A 24,107-nucleotide genomic window follows, 5' to 3' on the forward strand; every position below is an offset into this window, starting at 1 on the left:
CATCCATTAGGTGTTGGAGAGGTGAAGGTGATTGGAAGCTGGTGAAGAGGGAGACCGATTGAAGAATGAGAGTGAAGTGCAGAATGATGAATATCCATGCCCTATTTATAGGCACATGAGTCATTGAACTATTTAGGATGGTGCATAGACACTAATAAACGATACAAATAAAGCCTTTTTGGGGGTATAAATGGAAACCAAAATAGAAGTTAATGCAAGACACTGGACTAATGACTTTGGTATCTCAACACCCTCTCTTAGGCCCAAAAAGTGACCTAGGAGAAGTGAAAGAGACATTCTCCACTCTATATTCCAAGTATTCAACCTGAAAAGACACTGGTAAGAAATTACAATAGATAGGGTGTGTCAATGGTGTTTGAAACTCGACCTTGAGGGAGTAGCCACTAGCTCCACGCATTCCATGCTAGTAAGAATGTGAAGATATAGGCACTAAGTCATGGTTGAAATTTTGAGAGGTTTCTTTAATAAGATACCCAATCTTTGGGAGGTCAAAGGGTTCTCGTTTAATATTTCTTTCTCTAAAATTTTGAGTCCTTTTTTGTTTGTAACAATCTTGATTCTTCTATTACATTTTATCCTATCATCTTTTTCTCATTTTGTTACGGTCTGCTTTTCTCATGTTGTGCCACATAGTCTTGGAAACAATATCCTTGGGTTGGGATAAATGAGCCCAAGCTGCTGTTAATAGATTGAAAATATTTTGTAAAGTTGAAGGTTTTCTTTATAGTGTGATGCCATTTTATGGGAAGTTATTAGATACCCTCATGGAGCCATGTACAGGTAGGGCTTGAAATCCACTAGGCCATCAGGTAGGGCTTGAAATCCACTAGCCCATCCCTGAGAATTGAACGTGGCTTCTTATGCTATGCACATAGATGTTAAGCCATAGATAACCTCATAGTGCCCTATGTTGGAAGAGCTTGAAATCCACTAGCCCATCTTTGGGAATTGAACCTGGCTTCTTGCACTATGCACACACATGCCTTAACAACAGCTCTAGAGGCTAGTGGGTGAAGTTGATGGTTTTATAACAATTTTGAGGGTTTTGTTTAAAGGTTGTCTCAAGGTTAATTTTTGGGTGTCTGAAGGTGGCAACAAGCACTAAGGCAGGTAGACAGCGAGCCTTTGCCAACGATGACCCTGGTTCTGCCCAAGTCTGTCTTCTTCCAAGCCCTTCACGCGGCCAGGCCTCGTCCGCCATCACCTCTTTACCTTCGGCCTCTCTCTTCAAGGTAGGAGTCGCTTCTTCCAAAGCATTCTTGAGATTGAAACAGCGCAAAATTGCATTGTTGCCTCTTCCACCATAAATTGCAACCAAGCTCACATTGCTTGCGGCCCAGGTTGTTGGACTGTGAACTTGCAGAGGCTTCCATTCTCTACTCATTCTAACGCCTCGCATCGAAGCACTGGTAAATGCATCACATTGAGAAGACATATGTAATGAGATGTAACATGGGTATGCATAGGCAAAGGAGAAAAGGGTTGGACTGTGATTTGCAGAGGCATCCGTTCTTTATTCGTCCTAACACCTCGCATCGAATCACTCATGTTTTCATCATTCTTCCTTACTGTTTTTGCGCAAAGTCTGGTTAGTGTTGCAATTTTGGACCACGTTTTGGTGCCCTTGCCCCTATTATGATTGTGGAGCCTTCATCAAAATGCCTTCATGATCAATTTCCATAGTCTGTGGCATTCTTTATGAGTCCACAACGGTCCATATGGTATTAAGTTTTGTTTTTCCTGGCAGCTCCATCATACAGTTCATTGAGAGGAGGTAGGGGTGCATGTATGCCACACATGGACACATACACATAGACGCCTTGAGGGAGTTTTATGAGTAATTGTCATATTCAGCTTCGTGAATTTGTTTGTCTTCATTTTCTTGAAACATCGAAGTCTTCGAAATAAGTGAATAATGTAACTGGATTATTTGAGGTGTTCACATTTTCCTTGAAAGGGAAGCCTCGTTTCCATTTCTTTGAAGGGAAGAAATTTGGGTGGTGGTCAAACTGCAAAGGGAATCAGGGTAGCAATCAAAATAACAATCCCTCTTAGGACAGCACGAAAAGACTCAAAAGGCAAACTATCCCCAAGAAAATTAAGTATTCTACCCATTGCAAGAAACCCTGTGAAGTAGATGAGAAGCATCGTATCAAGGCTAAGGGTAATCGTCCTCGTGTCCCATCAATCATGCTAATGCATAATCGTGGAGTAGACAAATCATCCTAGCTAGTTATATGTTGAGCTTGCCATTTGAAAATCTTATACTTTAACCTTGGATGATATGACAATTCACATGGGAGTGAGCTCAGCTCTCACTTTATTCTTACCAAAATATAATGCTCTTCATTTGCAACTATTAGATGGGAAAATCTATAATGAATTCCTTAAAAAATAACATGAATTTGTAGAAAAAAAGGGATCCTTGATTGATCTTTCATGTTCTTCATCTCCAACTTTAGATTGACCTCTTGTAGCTTGCATACTCTTTGGGCCAACAATTAGGATAAAAACTCACATAATCCAATTTGTTGGTGACAAAGATATTGTTGTTGACAAAGGAAGCGATTGAAAGAGAGGCATAACTAGGGAGGTAGCTATAATACAAAGAAACTTAAAGACATTGGTTGATACAACACTTTGTAGGGTCCAGAGGTACAACAACTTGCAAATGTTCCATGTACCAAGAAGGAAGCTAGAAAAGGGTACGAAGGGTTGCAAAGTGTAGTGGAGGGGGAGCATCAAAATAGAGGGCACACAAGCAAGTGACTAAGGGATTATAACTATGTCTATTATTGCGCAGCTAAGGAGGTGGACCAATGCACTTGAAGGAATGATGACTTCAGAATTAATAGAGGAATCTAAACTAAGTGGTGTTACTGTCAAAAAGTCAATGCAACAATGGAAGCATAAACAAATGCTGAAATAAATTGCTGAACACAAGGACAGAATCGAAAAACATAGAACATTTCAAAGAAGAGAACTCAAAAGAATGTTTGGGAAATGAAATTCATATACCAAATATGAGACAATCGTGTACAAAAGCGAGTCATTGGCTGCGTAGGCAATGGCACCAGCTCCCTCTCTCCAATAGAACATGTAGCCTGAATGTGATGAATGATTGAGTGAGAAGAGAGCCCTTGAATATATAGGCCAAAATAGTGCCATAAATGGCAGCAGGTCGGCCATTATTTAATCCTGGTCAGCCAACAATAAATGTCTAAATACTCATCATAATGACCGAAATAAAATGCTTAAATACCCTAGTAATGTTATTCATGATCCAGACTCACATATGAGCTAGCTAGACTACTAGCACCCTCTCTTAGATCATGGGTGATCTGTTACAATACAATGCTACAATGATAATGACTAGTTATAGTCCATATAACAAAGACCACCACAATAGAACCATGGATACCCAAGCAATGGGTGATCAAGCCACCACCAAGGTGCCTCGAAGACAATGTGAGTGTTGATGTTGATCATTCTAGAACTTGAAAATAGAGAAGAATCATAATAGATCTCTATGTTTGTCAACAATGTCTTGCAGGAGCATACAACATCTTGTAAAAAATGCCTTTGAACATACGTAACCATGTATTCTCCGTCTATGGCCAAGATCGCCGAAGTGTCTTCTCATGTAAGCTCAAACTAGGAGCCAAGCTCTCTGTTAGGTAACAATCCATCATGAACTTAGATGTCAATCCCAACTCCAAGATTTGAATGTGTCAGACTTTTGTCGATGCGTTAGGGACGTACCTCTCTGGAACATGTGCACTTGTACACATGTATAGATGAGGTGCATGTGCTCCACCTCACCACCCTCTCACACTTCCCCTCTGGCATTGGAGAGTTGTGAGGGATGACCGCATCACCTGTACTAGAAAGCAAAAGGAGGGGCTGCTAAGCTTTTTTGGCAATTTGAAGAAGATGTCCTTGTCTATGCCTTGGCCGGAGGATTCGAGATAGAGTTTAAGGAAGAGGATGACTCAACAGAGAAGTTTGTATCCTTCTTTTTCTTCGTCTCCTTCTTCTTCCTTGAAGCCGCTAACCCTTTGCAATCCTTGTATAAATGTCTGTTCTTACCATAGTGATAACACTGGTCTTCGATTTCTTATTCCTGTCACCCCTCTCTAAAGTTGTAAAGGCTTCACTGGAACCGCCAGACTGTGATAGAAGCCTTTCCTTTAACCACAAAGATGTCTCATGCTCAAGTAGCATTGAGGACCTTTGGAGGAAACTAACGGGTGTAGATGATTTTTGAGCCCTTAATGCATTGGCCACTCCATCAAACTCCGGAGGGAGCTTGTAGAACTCTGTCTCCACAAGATGAGTCTTTGGAAGGGCGGACTGTACGTATTAAAGCTGATCCTATACCTATGAAACATGAAGTAAGAAAGATCAAATAGTGTCATTTGGCTCGAACTTCATCTGCTAGAGTTGGCCATAAAGAGTGATGGCATGCATAGGTGAAGGAGCCTTGTACGACATTGAAGCTTCGCCCAAATCTTTGGAGCAGTCTTGCAAGAGGTGACCGCTGGAAGGACATCTTTAGAGATGCAGCAAAGAAGAGTAGAATAGGCACAGGCATCATTGTTATCCCATGTGAGCACAACTACTTCGGAGTTGTCCTTGTCAAAATCAACTAGAAGAGGAGTAGGATGCTCAAAAAACTCCAAACACAACAAACCATAATTGGTTGTGCACAAACCATACTTTCATAACAGCACTCCATGTTAGGTAATTAGGGCCATGTAACTTGTCATCAGTGGAACTACAGGAAGGAGTCATTTGGAGGGGAGAGGAAGAGAAAATAACAGAAAGAAGAGAAGGAGGAGAGAGTACAACTAAATCAACAGCTCAAATTGCACTAAACAGACTTCATTGCAGTGTACACAAGCTGACCACAGATATCACAATGCTGAAATCACAAAAATCTGTAGAAAAGTAGCCAAAAAGTGTTGCGCAACACTATTCCACCAGCAGATGCTGAAAATGCAGGTATGCTGAGCAAAAGACAGCAGTTGTCAGCAGTTTAGGAGCCGCTTGGGGTAGCATGGGGGAAGCAGACTGAAAACGTGGCTGTGGAAGTACACAATGCTGGTTGGCGGTGCAGTAAATGCAGAAAAGGCAGATTTGGAGGGTTGTAAACAGCACAAGTTGTAGCAAGAAGCAATGGAAACATAAACAAATTAAAATATACTGTTGAATGCAAGGACAATAGAAAAACTCAATGTGGAATTTGAGATGATGCATTTGGAAGAGCTACGCTATTTTCTTGGCATAGAGATAACCAAGACTCTAGAGGGTATATGGTTGTCACAGAGACAATATGCATGGGATATGTTGAAGAAGTATGGTATGGCTAATTGCAAGCCTATCTCTATACCTTTGGATATTAATGCTAAGCTAGTGCACATGAGGGTGACTTAATTGAGGATGTCACTATGTATTGAAAGATTATGGGCAAAGCCTTATTTATTTGACGATCACTAGGCCAAACCTAAACTATATGATTGGTTTGGAGAGTCAGTTTATGTAGCTTCCACGGAAGCCACATTTGGATGCAGTGCGGTGCACATTGCGCTATGTCAAATCCACATTGGACTATGCCTTATTCTATGGTATAGGTGTACCATTAGACTTGCATGGTTACACAGATGTAGATTGGGTTGGTAGTATTGCAAATAGATCTACCAGTGGTTTTATGTTTTTCTTTGGGAGTGGTGTTATTACTTGGAGTAGCAAGAAACAACCGACGGTTGCCTTGTCTAGTACAGAGGCAAGAGTACAAAGGTGCTGCAATTTCAGCATGTGAGGTAGCTTGGTTACACAAGCTACTTCGTGATTTGGAGATGTAGGTGGATAAGAAGGTTATCATCTATTGTGATAACCTTAGCAGTATTCAATTGGCTAGGAATGTGTGGACACGTAGTGGTCCATTACTTCATTTGGAAGCAAATTCTAGTAGGGGATATTGACTTGGTTTATTTTCAGCACAAAGGATCAAGTTGCTGATATTTTTACCAAGGCCTTGGAAGTTGAAAAGCTTCGACACTTCAGGACTATGCTTGGAGTTCACGAGCTTATGCTAAGCTTGAGGGGGAGTGCTGAGATGTCGAGCTCTATATGAGGCATCCACTACGTGTCTTGGTGATGTGGCATGATACTATTCACTGGCGTGTTAGGTGACTGACATGAGGATATGCCAGTGATTCTATAGCCAGACTACATCCACGTAGTTCATCCTTGGTTATGGCACATTTATTATGCCACCTGTTCTTTCTTGGAGGGTTTACACTTAGTGATCACGCATACATACGTTGCGGTACTTTCATATTAGTCTTTTATCATGTTGTAGACTTAGCTCTTTTGTGTGGAAGAAGAAGATTTTAGCCGTGTCTCTCCATATGCTCAAGTCTCCATTGATTTTTTGTGTGTGTGTGTTGCTCTTGGTCTCTTCACCTCTCTCCCCTCTGGTTTGTTTTCATGGGGTTGACTTCGATACTTGATTTTGGATTCTTTAGTAAGCTCTTTTATAATATTATTGAGAAAATGGATGAGTGTATCACTAACTAGCTCAAGAGGACTACCAAAGTAGTAATGAGGTTCTTGTTAGGAATAGAGCCACATTGTTTCCATCATTGTGCTTCAAGGCTTTGGTTTCACACCACTTTGTTGTATATATTTAGTGCACAAAAGGAGTTACATACTTTATTCCTTTGTTGGGAAAGCGAATGGGCCTCAAAAAGACAATTCTCCACTTCTTGGGAAGTAGCTCATCTAATAAGCCGCCCTACAGAGTCAGTGCAGTCCAATAGGAGATTATGAGTCAAGTGAATGAGCTATTAGAAAAAGGGTTGATTCAGTCTAGCTCTTTAGCGTTTTTCTCTCCAGTGCTTTTGGTGCAAAAAAAGGACGGTTTAGGACGTATGTGCATTGACTATCGTGCTTTGAATAAAATCACGATAAATTATCGGGTTCAATCTCTCGGATCTTTAGCGTTTTTCTCTCCAGTGCTTTTGGCGCAGAAAAAGGATGGTTTAGAACGTATGCGCATTGACTATCGTACTTTGAATAAAATCACGATAAATTATCGGGTTCAATTTCTCGGATCGATGATGTTATAGATAGATTATAGGGGGTAGGTATATTTAGCCATATAGATTTTAAAAGTGGATATCATCAAATACGCATTAGACTGGAGGATGTTCCTAAGATAGCTTTCAGGATATCTTTTGGATTGTATGAGTTTCTTGGCATGTCATTTGGACTTACGAATGCTCCTGTCACTTTTAATCAGATGATGAATCACATCTTCAGGCCACATAGGGGATTTGTGGGCACCTTATTTGATGACATGATTATCTACTCAAAGAATGAGACAAAGTATAGAAAGCATTTGGACATTGTGTTCAATGAGCTGTATAAGAATAGATTGGTTATTAATGACAAGAAAAGTGAATTCTTTTTGCATGAGATTCACTTTTTGGGGCACATTGTATTGGCTATCCGTAATTTCTTGGGGCTTTGCTCTTACTATAGAAAGTATGTGTGCAACTTTCCTGAAATCACATCTCCATTGCATGGTTTATGAAAGAAGAATGTATCATTTAGATGGACAATAGTGGAAATTTCAACATTTGATATGTTAAAGGAAATGATGACTTCAGATTTTGTTCTTGTATTGCTTGATCTGAGTAAGTCATTTGTGGTTTAGTGTGATGCATGTGGGAATAGCATTGGGGCTATTCTAATGCAAGATGGTCGAGTTGTGGCTTATGAGAGCTGTGTTCTCCATGGCATAGATAAGAATTTGTAGGTCTATGAGAAAGAGTTCATGGCTAATATTCATACACTATCTATGTGAAAACACTATTTGTTGGGGATTGATTTCACAGTGTAGACAGATCATCAGATATTGAGGTATTTTCTGACGTAGATGTTGTTAGAGAAGCATATGAGATGGGAAAACTTTCTCTCTATGTTTCATTTTCAGATTGTACACGTTGATTGGAAAAAGAATGTTGTGGTTGATGCGCTGTGACATAAGCCTCATAGAGGGATTGATGTCGCAGTCAGGGTAGTGAAACATTTTTTTTATTGGCCAGCTTTGAGGTACGATGTAGAGCAGCTTGTCAGGGTATGCATTGTATGCTAAAAAGTGAAGCATGATAGGTATAGGATGTCGAGTTTGTTGCAGCCTTTGCCTATTCTAGATAGGCGTTGGCGGCAGAGCATTGCTATGGACATTATCTTTAAGCATCCTAGGGCTCGTGCAAGGAATGGGAGAGGTCTGTCACGGGGACATGCAATTTTTGGATGCATTGCTTATGCTAGTAACATTCGATTAATGTGATTGTCGCAACTCTATAGAAACAAAATTTGTATCATTTTTTATTAATTTGTTTATATAATGATTTATTAAATTTGTTTCCTTTGCACTAATTAGATATAAAGAAAAGTGCATTGGAGCTCGCCACTGATGAGTGGTCACAGGTTATGGTGGACCCACGCGGTGGGTTAGAGAAAAGATAGTTCACACTTCCATCTATATGGCCCGATTGGGCGCCTGTGACCAGAACTCACGCATATCAGGGTTAGACTCGCACACAGAAAGGATTGATACCTTGAAGTGTGGGCTAGATCCGCCAGAACAGACAGTTACAATCAACAAGATGGCATGATCATGAAATGCTTGTACAATGTGCATGTGTGGGCTGAAAGCTTGAAATGCACATTTCTTTGCATAGGAAAGTCACATGAAGATTCAGATACTGTTTTTGCGATGTACACGGAAAAAGCTTTCATATGACATCCATATTGGGGGGTCCTTAAATTTTAGGAGGTCCCTAAATTTTAGGAGCCTCGAATTAGCCTAAAAATGCTAGTCCTAAAAAATAGGGATGTCATTCTAAAAATAGTAAATGCTGTACTTTGACTGTGCTTACTAAATTTGGTTGTTTCTATTCTTGACAGTATTCAGCCCAAAAAGGAAGGCCATAGAGAAGAGACAAGTGTCTAGACACTTGTCACATAAGTTTCCAAGTGTCCCACCACTTGTCACATCTCTGCGTCACGTAGGCTTCAGATGAATGTTGGTCTTAGTTTGGCCCTAGGACAATTAATTGGCCTATTAAGTGTCAGTGGTGGTGACACTAGGGATTAGGTAGTAACTAATTAATTAATGCTTGTCCATGGCTCAATTAAGGCTTGGGATTACTTGGGGTTGCAAATGGCCTAGCCAATTAAGTTATAGATGGGCATATCTAATTTTGGGCAAGGTAAAAAAGGGATGAATTAATTTTCAGAATTAAATCTTGAAAATTAATTAAATGGCTAAAAACTGTTGGAAAATGGAAAAAAAAAGGCTGTTACTTTTGGCAAAAATTCCCATGCAATTGGGGAGAAGATTGTTTGAGGGCTGGTGGAGGCTGATTTAGTTTATTTATGCTGAGGGAGAGAGAGGGAACATATTTCTGTTTAGTTCCATAGTTGTGGAGGACCTTCTAGGGCTAGTGACTGCAGCAAGAGGTCCAACAGCAGCAGGGGACAACATTTATGAGCCCTGAAGGAATTGGTGTCAGTAGTAGGAAGCATGCAACAATAGTTCTGGCCCTCTCGGTAGTAGGTGACAGCATTTGGGGCAGCCTAGTCAGGGCAGCAGCCATCTTTGAGGGGATCTCTGTGATGGAACTCTGAAAATTCACTGTCTACACTATTCTCTCACCTTCTCCAGCCTATGCTCAGCTATTCTCAGCAAATCTTAGCCATTTGGAGCAGATCTCAGCTAGATTTGGTGGATAGAAAGAGAATTTCTACTGTAAGCCCTAGTTGTGCCAGAAGTGGTGCAGCTATGGAAGCATAAACATGTGCTGAAATAAATTGTTGAACACAAGACAAAAGAAAAGAAAGAGATAACACAATACAGATGAGAATTCAGATGTACACTCGGGAAATGGAATCCATGTACCAAGACATGAGACAATACAGATACAATGTGAGTCACCGGCTGTGGAGGCACTGACACCTGCTCCCTCTTCCCAGAAACTGTCAAGGATGAATGAATAAGTGGAGGAGGGAGCTAGACAATATATAGGACAAATAAATGCCCAAAATATGACTGGTTGGCCAGCATTAAATGCTGGCCGACTAGCTGCAAATAATGTCTAAACCATAATAAACAATGGCAAATAAAATGCCTAAAATGTCTTTGTGCCCAGCCTGCTGCACCACAAGTACAGACTCAACCATGAATTGACTAATCTACTAACACCCTCTCTCAGATCATGGGTGATGTGATACAATACAATATACAATGATAATGTCGAATCATAGTACACACAATAAGGTCCACTAGAGTAAAACCATGGATACCCAAGTAGTGGGTGCGTAAGCCACCACCAAGGTGTCTCGGAGAGAACTTGATGTCGATGTCGAGCATACCAGCTCCTGAAGATAGAGAAGATCATAGCAGCTCTCAATGTTTGTCAACAATGCCCCTGATGTAGCATATGTGACCATCCTGTCACCAATGCCGCAGTGCAAAAATGACCATGGATTCCCCATCTTTGGCCACATCGCCAAAGTGTCCCCTCATGTGAGCTCCAGACGAAAGCCACCCACTCTCTGTTAAGTAACCAGCTCATCATGAACCTGGATGTCAATCCTAGCTCCAGGATTTGTACCTGCCAGACTTCTGTCGATGCATCAGGGATGTCCCTCTCTGGATCCTGTGCATCTGTATAGACATATAGATGAGGCACGGCTGCCCCATCTCACCACCCTCACACTCACTCTCTGGCACTGGAGAGTCAGAGGGATGACCTCATCACCACCACTAGAAAGCAGTTGAGGAAGGGGCCACTAAGCCCTTCCCACGATCCGAAGAAGAGGATCCCTTCTGCGCTGTGGACTTCGCCTTGGCCGGAGGATTGGAATCAGAATTTGAGGTAGATAAGGACTCGTCGGAGGAGTCTGTATCCCGCTTCGTCTTCTGCTTCTTTTTCTTCCTAGAAGCCGCTAACTCAGTGCAGTCTTGCTGTAAATGACCTTTCTTGCCACAGTGGGAACACTGGGCCTTTGACTTCTTTGTCTTCAAACCCCTCTCTGAAGTTGCAAAAGCATCACTGGAATCTCTATATAGCGTATCATCAGTGAAGGTGCACAAAGGATCCGCTGTAGGGGATTTAGAAAAGAAGTAGAGAAAATAAAGGATTTGGAGAGGGAACACAGCCAAACCACAAGTACAGACTGCAAAAAACAAGAGTTCACATATAGTATAATCCAAAATCTGATCAAAATAAGACAAAAGTTGCTGTTAGAAGTCAAAAAATTGATTCAAAATTGCTAGAAACAGCAAAAACTGCCTGTTCTACCAGTCGCCCAGCCTAAAAGAGTGCTGAAAACAGCAAAATGCAGGCTGCACATTGCATAAGCAGGTGTAGGAAACTATTGCTAGCAGCTTGATGATGAAAACACAGGCGGAAACAGATTCACAGGCTGTATGGATGTTGACATCAGCAAAAAACGCAGGCAAAATTGGTCGCCTGATGGGAGCAGCAGCTGCCTGATCAGCAAGAGGGAAAATAGTCCTGAAATCAGCAATAAAACACAACAGAAACACAAATCCTGAAAATTGATACCATGTTAGAAGTGGTGCATCAATGGAAGCATAAACATGTGCTGAAATAGACTGCTGAACACAAGACAAATGAAAAGAAAGAGATAACACAATACAGATGAGAACTCAGATGTATACTCGGGAAATGGAATCCATATACCAAGACATGAGACAATACAGATACAATGTGTGTCACCGGCTGTGGAGGCACTGGCACCTGCTCCCTCTTCCCAGAAACTGTCAAGGATGAATGAATAAGTGGAGAAGGGAGCTAGACAATATATAGGACAAATAAATGCCCAAAATATGGCTCAGCAAGGTCACACTAACCACGATAACATTTTGGGTGTCCTCACTTAGGAAGATAAATTGGATGGTACTGACTACTCCTTGTGGAGTTTTATGGTGCGCAATCTGCTTGTTGCAAAGGGTCTTTGGGATTTTGTGATGATTGATGATTCAGCCCGATTAGGAGGATTTGCACCTGAGACGCCTCAAAGAGGGCTAGAGGACAATAAGTTGCCCTTGCTACTACCCATATTCTCCCTATAGAAGGACAAAGTAAATGGGACTCTAAGGATGCACACTGCATAGGCTTTATCTTTGATTGCTCTTTCAATCAAAAGGGCAATTATACCTCATATCTAGTCATGTAAGACTTCAAAGGCAGCTTGGAATATCCTTGAGCAGATGTTTGCATTGCGTAGTAAGTCCACCTTATCTTGGGTTTCACACTTTGTTGAATTTGTCTTGGAGAGAGGCACAACAGCCCCTCACATTCGTGGAGTTGACCGGTCTCTTGTTATAGGTAAGAATGTTGCTATGTGATTGGGTGATGTAGCCACGCTCTCCAAATACAAAGGCAAAGGCTAAGCTAAGCAGCCAGTGAAAAATCAGCCAAGGGCTGATATGGGATAGCTATCTGGCAAGGTTGCCCATGATGTAGATAAAGGGAAAAAGGAGGGAAAATGCCACTATTGTAAAAAGCTTGGCCATCGATCATTCGATGGTGATGCTACAACCGACTTCTTTGAGGAGAACTACATATTCTTGGCATGTAGTTACGACACTTCTATGGCTGATTCTGCATTTAATGTTGTTGAAATGCAGTATATATGATACTTTTACAGTGGGGCATTGTCATGAGGACATGTATTTTTGAAACCTCACTTAACATGTGGATTAATTTTTAATCACATAGTTAAGTAAATGTTGTATATATGAGGTGTAACTAGGGTTAGAGTAAATCTACGAGCCCGAGACTCGAGAAAATCACGGGATGTCAAAGGTAAAAGTTGTTATAAGTTATGCCGCATAGGTATTTGGTGGTATCTGGTGCCAGTTGTTGGCCTAGGTTATTCATTTGGCCATAAGTGTCAGTTGTTGGTGACACTAGAGATGTGGCGTTTAATGGTACCTAATGCCAATCTGATGGTCAAAGATGGTGCAGAGACTCTCGGGAATGGAAGTTGCCTAGCCAATTTAATTATTGGCCAATCAGATTATTTTTTTGGGCACTGAAATAATTATTAGATTAATTTTTTGTATTTAAAGACTGAAAATTAATATTTAATTATGGCTAATGTTGGAAAAACCATTTGAGAAGGCTGCTACTTGTCAAAAATGCCCATGCAAGACTGAAAAACGTCTTTAGAGATTGGAGAGAATCATTTTTAGTGTATTTAGCTTGCAAGAGAGAGGGAGGAGATGCTGCTGGTCTGATTTACAGCCATTGGAGGACCTTCTAAGGTAGCCAGGGGCTGGAGAAGACCAATCAACAGCAGGTGACAACATCTACAGGCTGTTGAGACAGGGCAGCAGCAGTAAATGACTGAATTTTCTTCAGTTTGCATCTGCAAGCTGTTGTGGCAGGGCAGCAGCTGCATTTGACCGATTTTCAGTCATTCTTCGCGTCAAAACTCTGAATTTTCTCTCTACATCTTTCTCTCTCATCTTCCAACCATTTCACAGCCTTGCCCCGAAGATCTTAGCATTTGGATCCACCCTTGGAGACTAAGAAATTACAAATTTCTCTGCTGTAAATCCTAATTTACAATAGAAATTAGGGTTTAACAACAGCCTCGGGAAGCGTACCAGAAATTGGAAGCTCCAAGACTTGGACTTTTCAGGGCTAAAGGTGAATTTCAGCTAAATTCAAGTGGAGGACTAGCCGGCCATTGAATTTGGGGCATTTCCATCGTCTATGAAGTGGGTGAAGGCCAATTAAGTACTTGAATCAAGGGGCAAATCAGATTGAAGACTTGCTGGTCACTTTGGACAACAAGGGGAGTTTGGATTGCGAAGGGGATTGGGAGAATCCCATTGTAAATCAACTTCTTCTTCAATAAAGCTAAAGAAATACAGAAAGGGGTGCCAATTTTGGGGCCAATCGGGTGTGCATTGTCCAAGATCAGTAGGCAAATTTGTATTTTCAGATTTTCATTAATTGTTTGCTGCTGTAATTAAGTTGTAATTAGGGATTTACCACCCATCCACGGAAGGAAGGCTGGTTACACGCATCCAAGCCCATCACTTCGCGGAAGTGTTTGTTTACCTTTATGCATTCAACCCTTATGGGGAAGAGAGTAAGATGTGCATATAACTCTAGCTATGATATTTGTGGCATTGGTTTAGTGCCTACTATTGCTGCAAATGGATTAGACTTTATACTTGTGGATGTATTATTTGTGCCTCGGATTACAAACAATCTCTTGTCGATTTGAGCATTCAATAAGCAAGGCTTTCAGGTCATATTTATAAATGACACGTGCATTATTAGAGACAAAGAGCTTGATTATGCTCTTTGGTTGCTAGGTACTTTGTATAAGGGCCTTTTCTTGTTGGATACATATGAGAGCTCATGATGCTATGGCAGTTAGTACACTTAGGCTTGCTATGCAAAATGTGGAGCTATGGCATGCCCATTATGGCCACGTGAGTTTTGGCAGTTTGTTGACACTTCAGCATTGTATTTTGGAAAAAATGCATCGTTTTGCCTTTTAAAAGGATGGTGCAATGCATGCTCTCTGTAAGTTGCAGCTTATACACTCTGATGAGCACTTGGGGTCATCTATATTTTGTCACCTTCATAGATGACTACTCTTGATACACATGGGTGTATGGTCTCAAGGCAAAATCTGATGTACTTGCACGTTAAAAACTTGCAAAGCTAGAGGTTGAAACATATTTAAAAGTGTAGACACTTCGTATGGATGGAGGGGGGAAATACATGTGGATGGAGGGGGGAAATACATGTCTTGCGCATTTGAGACATTCTTGCTTGAGAATGGTATCACATATTAGGCCACTGTAAGGATGACACCTCAATAGAATGACATGGCTGAAAAAAAGAATCGTCCAGGACACTCGTAGAGATGACAAGATGTATACTGAAAAGTAAGGGGCTGCCAGATAAATTTTGGCTTGAGGGCCTTCAACGTGGTTATCATGTGTTGGATTGTGCTCCTACAAGGGCACTTAAAACTGTCACTTCTTTTGAGGCTTCACATGAGAGGAAACTTAAGGTTGACTACTTTCCTGTGTTTGGATGTATAGCCTATGCTTATGTGCCAAAAGACCTTTGTGGAAAGCTCGATGATAAGGAATTAAAATATATCTTTGTTGGCTATAGTTCAGAAAGCAAAGGCTATCGATATATGATTCAGGCACTTGCAAAGTTTTTGTTAGTAGTGATGTTATCTTTGCTGAAAATGCAGCCTTTTCACACGACCAATTTGAAATGCCAGCCATATATGATTTGGGTGATGTTTTTGAAGGTCTTCTACCACTTGCTTTGGGATCCGAGCCTACTCTAAATACCTGAATGGATGTATTACAGCAAGCTGTTGCTGCTCCACATGCCCCGATCAGCCATTCATTGATCATGGTTTGCCTCCAATAGTGGAACATGCAATTGAGTAAGAAAGGGATGCTGTAAATGCAGCAAAAACAGTCCCTCGATGGCTGTTACAAATTCTCTAGGAGGGTAAAATAGAGACTCCCTTACCTCAATGCACTAGAAGGGCTGCTAGACAGGTAGCACATGATGCAGAGGGGGCACATTTGGTTGACAATACGGAAGTAGAGGGTCCTTTTGATGAGCATGTGTTTATGAGCTCATTGTTGAATGATGGTGAGCCTACTTCCTTTGATGAAGCCGGACAAGATGCACATTGGTCATAGGCTGTGCAAGAACAGTTGGACTCTATTGCCACTAATCGTACTTGGGATCTTGTTGAGTTGCGGCATGGCAAGAAAGGTATTGGCACCAAATGGGTTTTTAAACTTAAGGGCAAGGATGATGGCACTATTGACATGTATAAGGCACATTTGGTAGCCAAAGGGTATGCCCTAAAGAAAGGCATTGATTACGAGGAGACATTTGCTCCTATGTCATGCATGAGTACAGAGGTGTGCTATTTCTATGGTTGCACATTATGGTTGGAAAGTGCATCAATTGGACATAGAGACAACATTCTTGAATGGTGACCTTCATGAGGATGTTTATCTCTCTTAGCATCCAGGGTTTGTGGTTAAAGGAAAAGGGCATTTGGTTTGCAAGTTGCGTAAGGCTCTTTATGGATTGAAACAGGCTCCTTGTGCATGGTATTCAAAAATTGATGCTTATTTGGCTAACATTAGGTTAAAAAATAGTCCAATTGCTCCCACTCTCTACATTAAGAATGAAAAGGGGGGGGGGGGGGGGGAGAGGATAAAATTGAAGAGTTTAAGGCTGATTTCAAACATGCTTTTGCTATGTCAGACATGGGTTGCTTACACTATTATTTTGGGATCATCATGTCACAATCACAATATTTGGACAAGCTTTTATATTGGTTCAACATGTGAGACTGTAAACCTATGAGCACTTCGATGGAGCTAAGATTGAAGCTGTCCATACATGATGATAGTGAGATGTCTGATGTTGTAATTTATAGCTAGACTGTTGGCTATCTTATTTATCTTTGCAACACACACCCTGACATACAGCTTGCAGTATCTTGATTCTGAGGTAAGTAGGTTTATGCATAGCCTAGGGTAATACATTGGCAAGTTGTTAAGCGGATCTTTTGCTATTTGCAAGATACTCAGACGTATTTCGCAAGGGTGGGGGGAGGAATTGCAACTACAGGCTTACAATGATTCAGATTGGGTTGGTGATTCAGACACTCGACAATCTACTAGCGGACACTATTTCTTTCTAGGTTGTTCATGCATTTCGTGGCTTAGCAAGAAACAATCTACAGTAGCTATGTCGTTTTGTGAGCTCGATTATAGGTCAATTTTCACAATAGCAGTTGAATGTATATTGCTATGTAGATTGTTGTCCGATTTACAGATCTCATTGGAGGGTTCTACGTCCATTTTTTCTAATAGGCAATGCTATTGCAATAGCACTAAATCTTGTGTTTTATGCTCGTACGAAATACATTGAGGTTCACTATCATTATGTCAGAGAAAGATGTTATGTTGGAGAGATTAGCTTGGTGTGTGTTCCTACACAAGAAAATGTTGCAGACATTTTCACCAAAGTGCTTTTGCATGAGAAGTTGAGGATTTTCAAAAGTCCTTGAACCTTCTACCCTTTATGATCTTCCTTGTACTTCATCACATTAGCATTGTACAGGGATGTTAGAATTTGTCAATGTTGGGCAGTGCCCAATGTAATTTGTGTAGTGTGGACACTTATTAAAGTGTCATTGTAAGGTGTGTACACCGAGTGTCTTTGGACATAAAGTAGTGGTACTAGTCTCTAGAGTAAATAAACCTAACTCTAGTTAGTTGGTGGAACTATTGTTAGGTGAATCTTAGACCTAAGCCTTAGTTGTACTTTCATCTATCTTTTCAGTTCGGCAAGCGAGTGCACTCTCTTGTTCAGCTTACACATTGTCACTGTCTACTCTTTTGTTTCTCTCTCCTTCATAGTTGGTTGGTGTTCTTCACATTGCCATTGAGCTTAAGGGGGTAAAAATGTAGTTTGTGGTCGAGGACTTTTTGTATGATATGTAGGAGACGTTGATGATTGTTAGGGAAAGCATTAAACGGCATAGGATTGTGCCACATTTTATGCTAACCAATGTCATACTCCTTGAGAGCTCCAAGAGGGCATGTGGGTTTACCTTGAAGTCCCAAAGGACTTTGATTTGATGACTACTGACTACTGCTATAAATGATCTTTGAGGTATTGTTGTTCTTCTTAGATTACTAAGAAGATAAGTAGCGCGTCCTATGAAGTGGATGAAAATGCACTCCGTGGTCGACTTTTTATATGATATGGAGGAGATGCAGATGATTGCTAGAGGGAAAGCATTAAAATGGCCCAAGATAGTGCCATGTTTTATGCTAACCATCATCGTACTCCTCGAGAGTTTTAGGAGGGCATGTGGGTTTACCTTAAAGTTCCAAAGGACTCCGATTTGATGACTACCAGCGAGTGCTATAAATTATCTTTGAGGTATTATGGTTCTTTTCAAAATTTTAAGAAGATAAGTAGCGTGTTCTATGAGCTGGATTTACCATCAGAAATCCGAGTTCACCCTGTGTTCCACATTAGTCGTTTGAAAGAACGATTGGGACAAGGTGAACTAATTGTTACGATTGAGGAAGTTCTATGGCTCAAGGACACAACTCAATATATTCCATGGCTTGAGTTGGTTCTTGAGCTTAGGGTTAAGTGATCCCATTAAATTGTTTATCTTGAGTATTTGGTTAACTAGAAAAACTGCATGGAGGAGGAGGCTACTTAGAAGTCTGTATGTTAGTTGAATAGTTGTTTTTCCGGACTTAGTTTCTAAGGATATTGTTGAGGACAATAATCATTCATAAGGGGGAAAGTGTTACATCCTTGGCTATCTGAATGGACACTAGTAGCATTGGTCATAATGATCATGAAGTGACTCAGTGCGAATGCAGTAAGGACGCTTTGAGATTAGGGCAATTGAGTCTTATTGTGCACGTCATTGTGGGATCACCACTCTTGGACTCTTGGCCCATTGGTCGATGCATCCATACATAGGGATGGTGTGGGTTGGTGTTATGGGACGCCAACCCTTGGGATGTGGTCATGACCCAGAGTGTTGCTAGCTTTAGCCTTGGGGGTGAGCTTGTTCGGCTCTATGGCTAGGAGGTGAGTTTGATGTCCAGTCCCTTTTATTTACGGATATGACTTGTGTTGTGTCTTGTGTGCAGGTTGGATCCTAAGGGGATGTTTTTGGGATCCTAAGTCCAATTGCAATTTTTGACAAATGGTTTTCCAAAAACAGGAAACCATGTTGTCATGGGAGCATCTTGAGACCGAGGACAAATAGAGAGGACAAATCAAACTATGTAGGATATGTTGCTGCATATGTCTCACGCTGACAATCTGATTGGGAGCGTTATCTTCCTCAGATTGAGTTTGCTTAGAACAGTGCTAAGCATTTGGTTATTGGTTATAGTTTGTTTATGAGCCGAAACCACTGATTGCTGTCGAGCTCAAGGGAGTGAAAATGTAGTCTGTGGATGATTTCTGCACAATTTGTAGTAAATGTTGACAATTGTGAAGGACATCATTTAAATGGCTTGGGATCATTTTACAATTTATGCTAACCAACATTGTACTCCTCGAGAGCTCCAGGAGGGCATGTGGGTTTAGCTTAGAGTCCTAAAGGACATTGAGTCGATGCTATTGGCAAGTGCTATAAATTATCTTCAAGGTTTTGTGGTCCCTTCCAAATTACCAAGAAGGTAAGTAGCGTATCCTATGAGTTGGATTTACCTCCGGAAATTTGAGTTCATTTTGTGTTTTGCATTAGTTGTTTGAAAGAACAATTGGAACAAGGTGAATTGATTGTTCCAATTGAGGAAGTCTCGCGGCTCAAGGACATTACTTGACATATTCCACTCCAATCCAAACCGATTCTTGACCTTAGGGCTAAACGATCTTGTTCGACCGTTTGTCTTGAGTATTTGGCCAAGTGGAAAAACCACTCGGAGGTGGAGGCTGCTTGGGAGTTGGTATTGAATAGTCATTTTCCCCACTTCGTTCTTGAGGATATTGCTGAGGACAACAATCATTCGTAAGGGGGGCAAGTGTTATATCCTTGGACATTTGGATGGGTGCTAGCAGCATTGGCCATAGTGGTTATGAAGTGACTTAGTGCGAATGCACTAAGGACACTTGGGGGTTAGGGCAGCCGAGTCCTATTTATAGGACTGAAGGCCCTATTGTGTGCATCATTATGTGAACACTGCTCTTGGACTCTTGGCCCGTTGGCTGACACATCCGTACACTAGGATGGTGTGGGTTGGTGGTATGGGATGCCAACCCTTGGATATGGTTGTGACCTGTAGTGTTGCTAGCTCCTAGGCTTGGTGGTGAGCCTGTTTGGCTCCATGGCTGGGAGGTGATCTGATTTGCAGTTCTTGATATCCGTGAATGTGGCTTGTGTTGTGTCTCGTGTGTAGATTGGATCCTAAGGGGATGTTTCACTTGGGACCTGCAATGGTTCATATTTTTTTCTAAGCAAGAAATATCCAAGGATCTTGTCCCAAAGAACTTAGAAGCAGCTGGTCCACTTGCACTTTACTGCATCATGGTGATTCCTCCTGTTCTCTGATCAGATTGATTAAATGCGATTCAGGGAATTCAATACTTTCACACAAATGACAGGAACTGTTGAGGGGCTACTTATGATAGCTGTGGAGAACTAGATAGGCGAGCAACAATGGAAGGTATGATACGGCAGCAAGAGGAGCTGCAAATGTACCAAGTCTGTCTAATTAAATTTTTTCAAAACTGGTTTTAAGATGTATTCCTTTTGTTGTTTGTTAGGTATATTTACCATCAGCTATATAAACTCCCTTCAATTTCACCTTCTCTATACTTTGTGGTTGTACCTATTTTTAGAGGAAAGATCGTGTTTACAGATTTTTACCCAAGGTCCACCAATCGTCAGCATCAGTCCAATCATCTGAGGACACACCTGAAGTTTGTGAAGATTGCTCACAAGCTCGGCTACAGGAAAATACAGAAGGAGAAGTTCGTCAAAGAGGAGTCCCATTAAAGGCAGTAGTGGCAGATTGTGAGGAACGGTGGTTCAAGGAGTGCTTGAAAATTGCTGAAGATGGCGACATTGATGCTCAGGCAACTGTTAGCCAGATGTACTATGTTGGGTATGGAGTGCCTAGAGATCTCATCAAGGTCTGTTCGTAAAAATGTTCTCTGTCAGTTCTTGTAATTTTAATTGTCCTCCTCATGATTCTTACAGTATGAGTTTTAGGCAAGAGGTAGACCTTAAGTTTCACCTCAACTCCTCATTCTACCTTTTATACAGAAGATAACTAGTTTTTGAGAGCTCTGTGTCATCTGCATTTACTCATTGTAGAACCAATGTATGCAGGCAACAGTTTGGCTCCGAAGAGTTATATCTAGGAAGAAGCCACCAAAATCGTCAAACGGTAAAGGACTTTTGAGTGGTGTTTATACCTGTGTACTAGTCTTAGCAGACCTGTTGTAGCTTTTATGTTTGTGTATTTCTGAGTGCTTGGTTGCATTCACAGATTTTCAAGCTTTTAGTTTCAAACTAGAGGGTGGATTGTTGTTTCAGGTGCAGCTGAGAACATGAAGACAACTGATGATGGTTATTTTTTTATCTGAACTTGAATGTAAGTACCATGCCATTTTGATTTTCCCTTTTTTTTGGGGGTGGGGGGGGGGGGGGGGGTGGGGGATGGGGATGAATTAGTGATTTGTTTTTGTGTTTACATGGACATGTTATCAATCTCACAGTGAAATGGGAAGTTCCAGGATCAATGTATGATGCATGCAACACCAGATTCTCTCTTCCAAACCAGTTTTTATACCTCTCCGACCCTGCTTTGCAGCCTCGTTGGTCATCAAGGAGATAACTGTTCTATAAGCCTGACTTTGTTAAAACTCAGGTGCTCATGGGGTTCATGGGAAATTGGATTCCTCACAGATGTTTTAACAAATCGCACAATGTAATTGAGCCTCTAGTTGTATGAAGAGATATTACATCAGATTTGTAAATACAATAAAGTAAGGGTGGGTTTGCTAGTTTCTCAATGCCCTATATTTATCCTCTGTTTGGCTTCTGTGAGCCTTTAACTTAAAATTTAAGTATGTGTAAAGATAATGTCAAGGGAGATCTGAGAGGGGGAAGGGGGGGGGGGGGGGGGGAATGGAGGGAGTACTCCATGCCTAGGCTTCACAGCTAATGTTGGTCACAGGAAGAGTATTCAAGTGGAAGCATTACTGTATGCAGTTGTCATGACTCATTGTCTAGTTTAGGTTGGGCTCCCCATTTGATGTACAAGGTTAGCATGAGTGACTCAACAGGTAACAAGAACTCAAAAAATTGAGGGGGGAAACTGTGGAAGATCATTGTGGTAGAGGAGTTTAAGTGTCTGACAGGGACTGTGGTAGGTAGTTGTGGCAAGGATGAGTAAGAGGTGTGCAAACCATGACAAGAATAGCTGTGACTAGTGCTCATGGAAACACAAGGAATTGTGTAACTATACATTTTGTGTGTTGAATTATTAGGTGTTCACTTCTAATTGGTATTTGAGCCGCCATCAATTTATAAACTGAAATTTTGAGATCATAAGTTCTTGATGATCACTGTAAATCTCCTTAATATCAAACAGAGCACTAATGATCTATCTACCTTTGGTTCTCAAGATGGAAGAACATTATACCGAAGTGAGTCTCGATATAGTCTAGCGTGCATTTGAAATTCAGAGATTGCATTTGGCTCTTCTGTTAACTTTTTAGGGTTATTCTATCCAATGGCATCTTTTGTAGAACCTTGCATGGTGTTGCATCCTGGACTTCAAATTCTCTGATGCAAACTTAAACCAGTCCACATATACAAAAATTTACAGAAAGCATACCCTAACCATTTGAACTTTGCTTTAAATTGGAATGCTTCCTTCTATCACGTTATTTACATGCTTGCAAGTTCTTGGTTGACCTCCTTATTCAAAAATTTGCAGCCTCTTCTATGCACATTCACCACATATAAATACCAAATAGATACGCCACAATGAAAATTTCCTAGCTGCTGCCTTGTTGGCTGACCTTTGGATCCTTAGAGCACTATACTTCAACTAGGGGTATCTCTCTCCAAATAACGAGTTGAAAGGAAGCTTTTCAAGTCTCAAAAAGGCTTGGAATCCTTGATTCAAATGTAAGGCAAAGGTCTTGCCCTAATCCCTTGTTTAAAACGTCTTTGGATGTATGTCTCAACTCCCAAACTAGAAAGTTAGGGGCATGCATGTCCCTTCCAAGAAGGCTATAATCATTAGCTTTGCCAAATAGATGTAGAATCTAGATGTTTAGTAGCACCATGGGAGATTAAGACCACTCCCTTATTTAGAGTTTAATTGTAGTTCGCACATTGACCATGCTTCTATTGGGCAACGGGAATGCACACGATTGCTGCCTTCATTTGTGGCAAGGTATTTGCATGCAATTCACTCCTTTGGTGGAGTTGGTTGAGGAGCCATTTGCAAAAACAAACACCTAGAGCTTGCAATTTTGGAGGGAAATTTGAATCAAATTACAATCATTTTTGAAAATTAGTGACTTTGTGAATTTTAAAGTTTAGATCTTCTTTGGTTTGTTTAGAGGGGGGAGAGGGGGGATTTTGTAGTGAATTAGAGAATATTAGGTCACTCAAGGAGAGAGGAGTGAGAGAATCCTTTTAAGCATTATCAACCTACCAAATCTAAGAATTCAAGTTCAAGGCATTTGAGAAGAAAACTAATTGTATTTGACAAGAAAACTTTTCGAGTCACACGTGGAATGACTCTTATTGCTTACCTTTTTGTACAAGGCCACATGCAAACTAATTAACAATTACCTCCACGACAAAAACACCGGATTAGATTGCTTTTACATACCCTTCTTTGTTCCATGTGGCATTGTGTTTGTGCTCTTTTCTAAAGTTTATATAGCTAAATAGTGCTAATTACAGTCGAATGTTAGTGAAGTGGCCATGGAAAAGTAAAAACTTTAGATAATGCTCTCCCCCTTTTTTTGGAAATTGGGGGAATTTCCAATGTTAGCCTTGCAACGGGAGTTGAACTATTTGGTGTCATGACATGGCCATTGGCCACAAAAGATCCAATGGTGGTTGGAGATTTGAATATGCACAAAAGCTTTGGATAGGTCACACAAAAACCATAACATGAGTAGAGAAGAAAAGGGTGCTTGGAGGTATGCATGGATGTTGTTGAGATTGAGTCCAAGTAACGAGATAGGCAATATACATGGCACAACAAGGTGTGATAATGATTGGAGGTGGACATCATTGGACAAGTATGTAAGGTGTATTAGAATATGTATAAGAAAAATCCACATTTTTGTGACTCTTTATTGGTGCTAAAATGGCTTTGTTGTGGCATTTGAGTAGGCCTATTTTGGGGACCTCTTGAGATGTTTTGGGCCATCTTTTTT

The 24,107-nt window shown here is 40.9% G+C and overlaps 1 protein-coding gene across 3 annotated transcripts; it reads left to right on the forward strand.

Annotated features, from left to right (window-relative positions):
* The first annotated feature begins 1,066 nt into the window (after positions 1–1,066).
* LOC148021521 (uncharacterized) lies at positions 1,067–21,706 on the forward strand. Of its 3 annotated transcripts, none has more exons than XM_087696927.1 (5): positions 1,067–1,253; positions 20,555–20,828; positions 21,028–21,085; positions 21,235–21,292; positions 21,429–21,706. In XM_087696927.1, the coding sequence occupies exons 1-4, from the start codon at positions 1,156–1,158 to the stop codon at positions 21,282–21,284; spliced, it is 480 nt and encodes a 159-aa protein (XP_087553053.1). In that variant the 5' UTR covers positions 1,067–1,155; the 3' UTR covers positions 21,285–21,292; positions 21,429–21,706. The 3 variants fall into 3 exon arrangements, with proteins under 3 accessions (XP_087553053.1, XP_087553052.1, XP_087553051.1); XM_087696926.1 differs by having other exon boundaries at positions 1,068–1,253; positions 21,435–21,706; XM_087696925.1 differs by having other exon boundaries at positions 1,069–1,253; positions 21,417–21,706.
* Positions 21,707–24,107: the final 2,401 nt, after the last annotated feature.

This window comes from Lygodium microphyllum, chromosome 17 (assembly GCF_053477565.2).
Source record: "Lygodium microphyllum isolate KBCC chromosome 17, Lygodium_microphyllum_v1.1.10, whole genome shotgun sequence".
NCBI classification, from domain to species: domain Eukaryota; kingdom Viridiplantae; phylum Streptophyta; class Polypodiopsida; order Schizaeales; family Lygodiaceae; genus Lygodium; species Lygodium microphyllum.

What these genes read in the sequence shown, in the direction of transcription:
- LOC148021521 (XM_087696927.1), top strand. Translation starts at nt 1,156, where the DNA reads ATGACCCTGGTTCTGCCCAAGTCTGTCTTCTTCCAAGCCCTTCACGCG. An exon ending in CTTCGGCCTCTCTCTTCAAG is followed by an intron (nt 1,254 to 20,554) that starts GTAGGAGTCGCT and finishes TCGTGTTTACAG; the next exon opens with ATTTTTACCCAAGGTCCACC. An exon ending in TGCCTAGAGATCTCATCAAG is followed by an intron (nt 20,829 to 21,027) that starts GTCTGTTCGTAA and finishes CAATGTATGCAG; the next exon opens with GCAACAGTTTGGCTCCGAAG.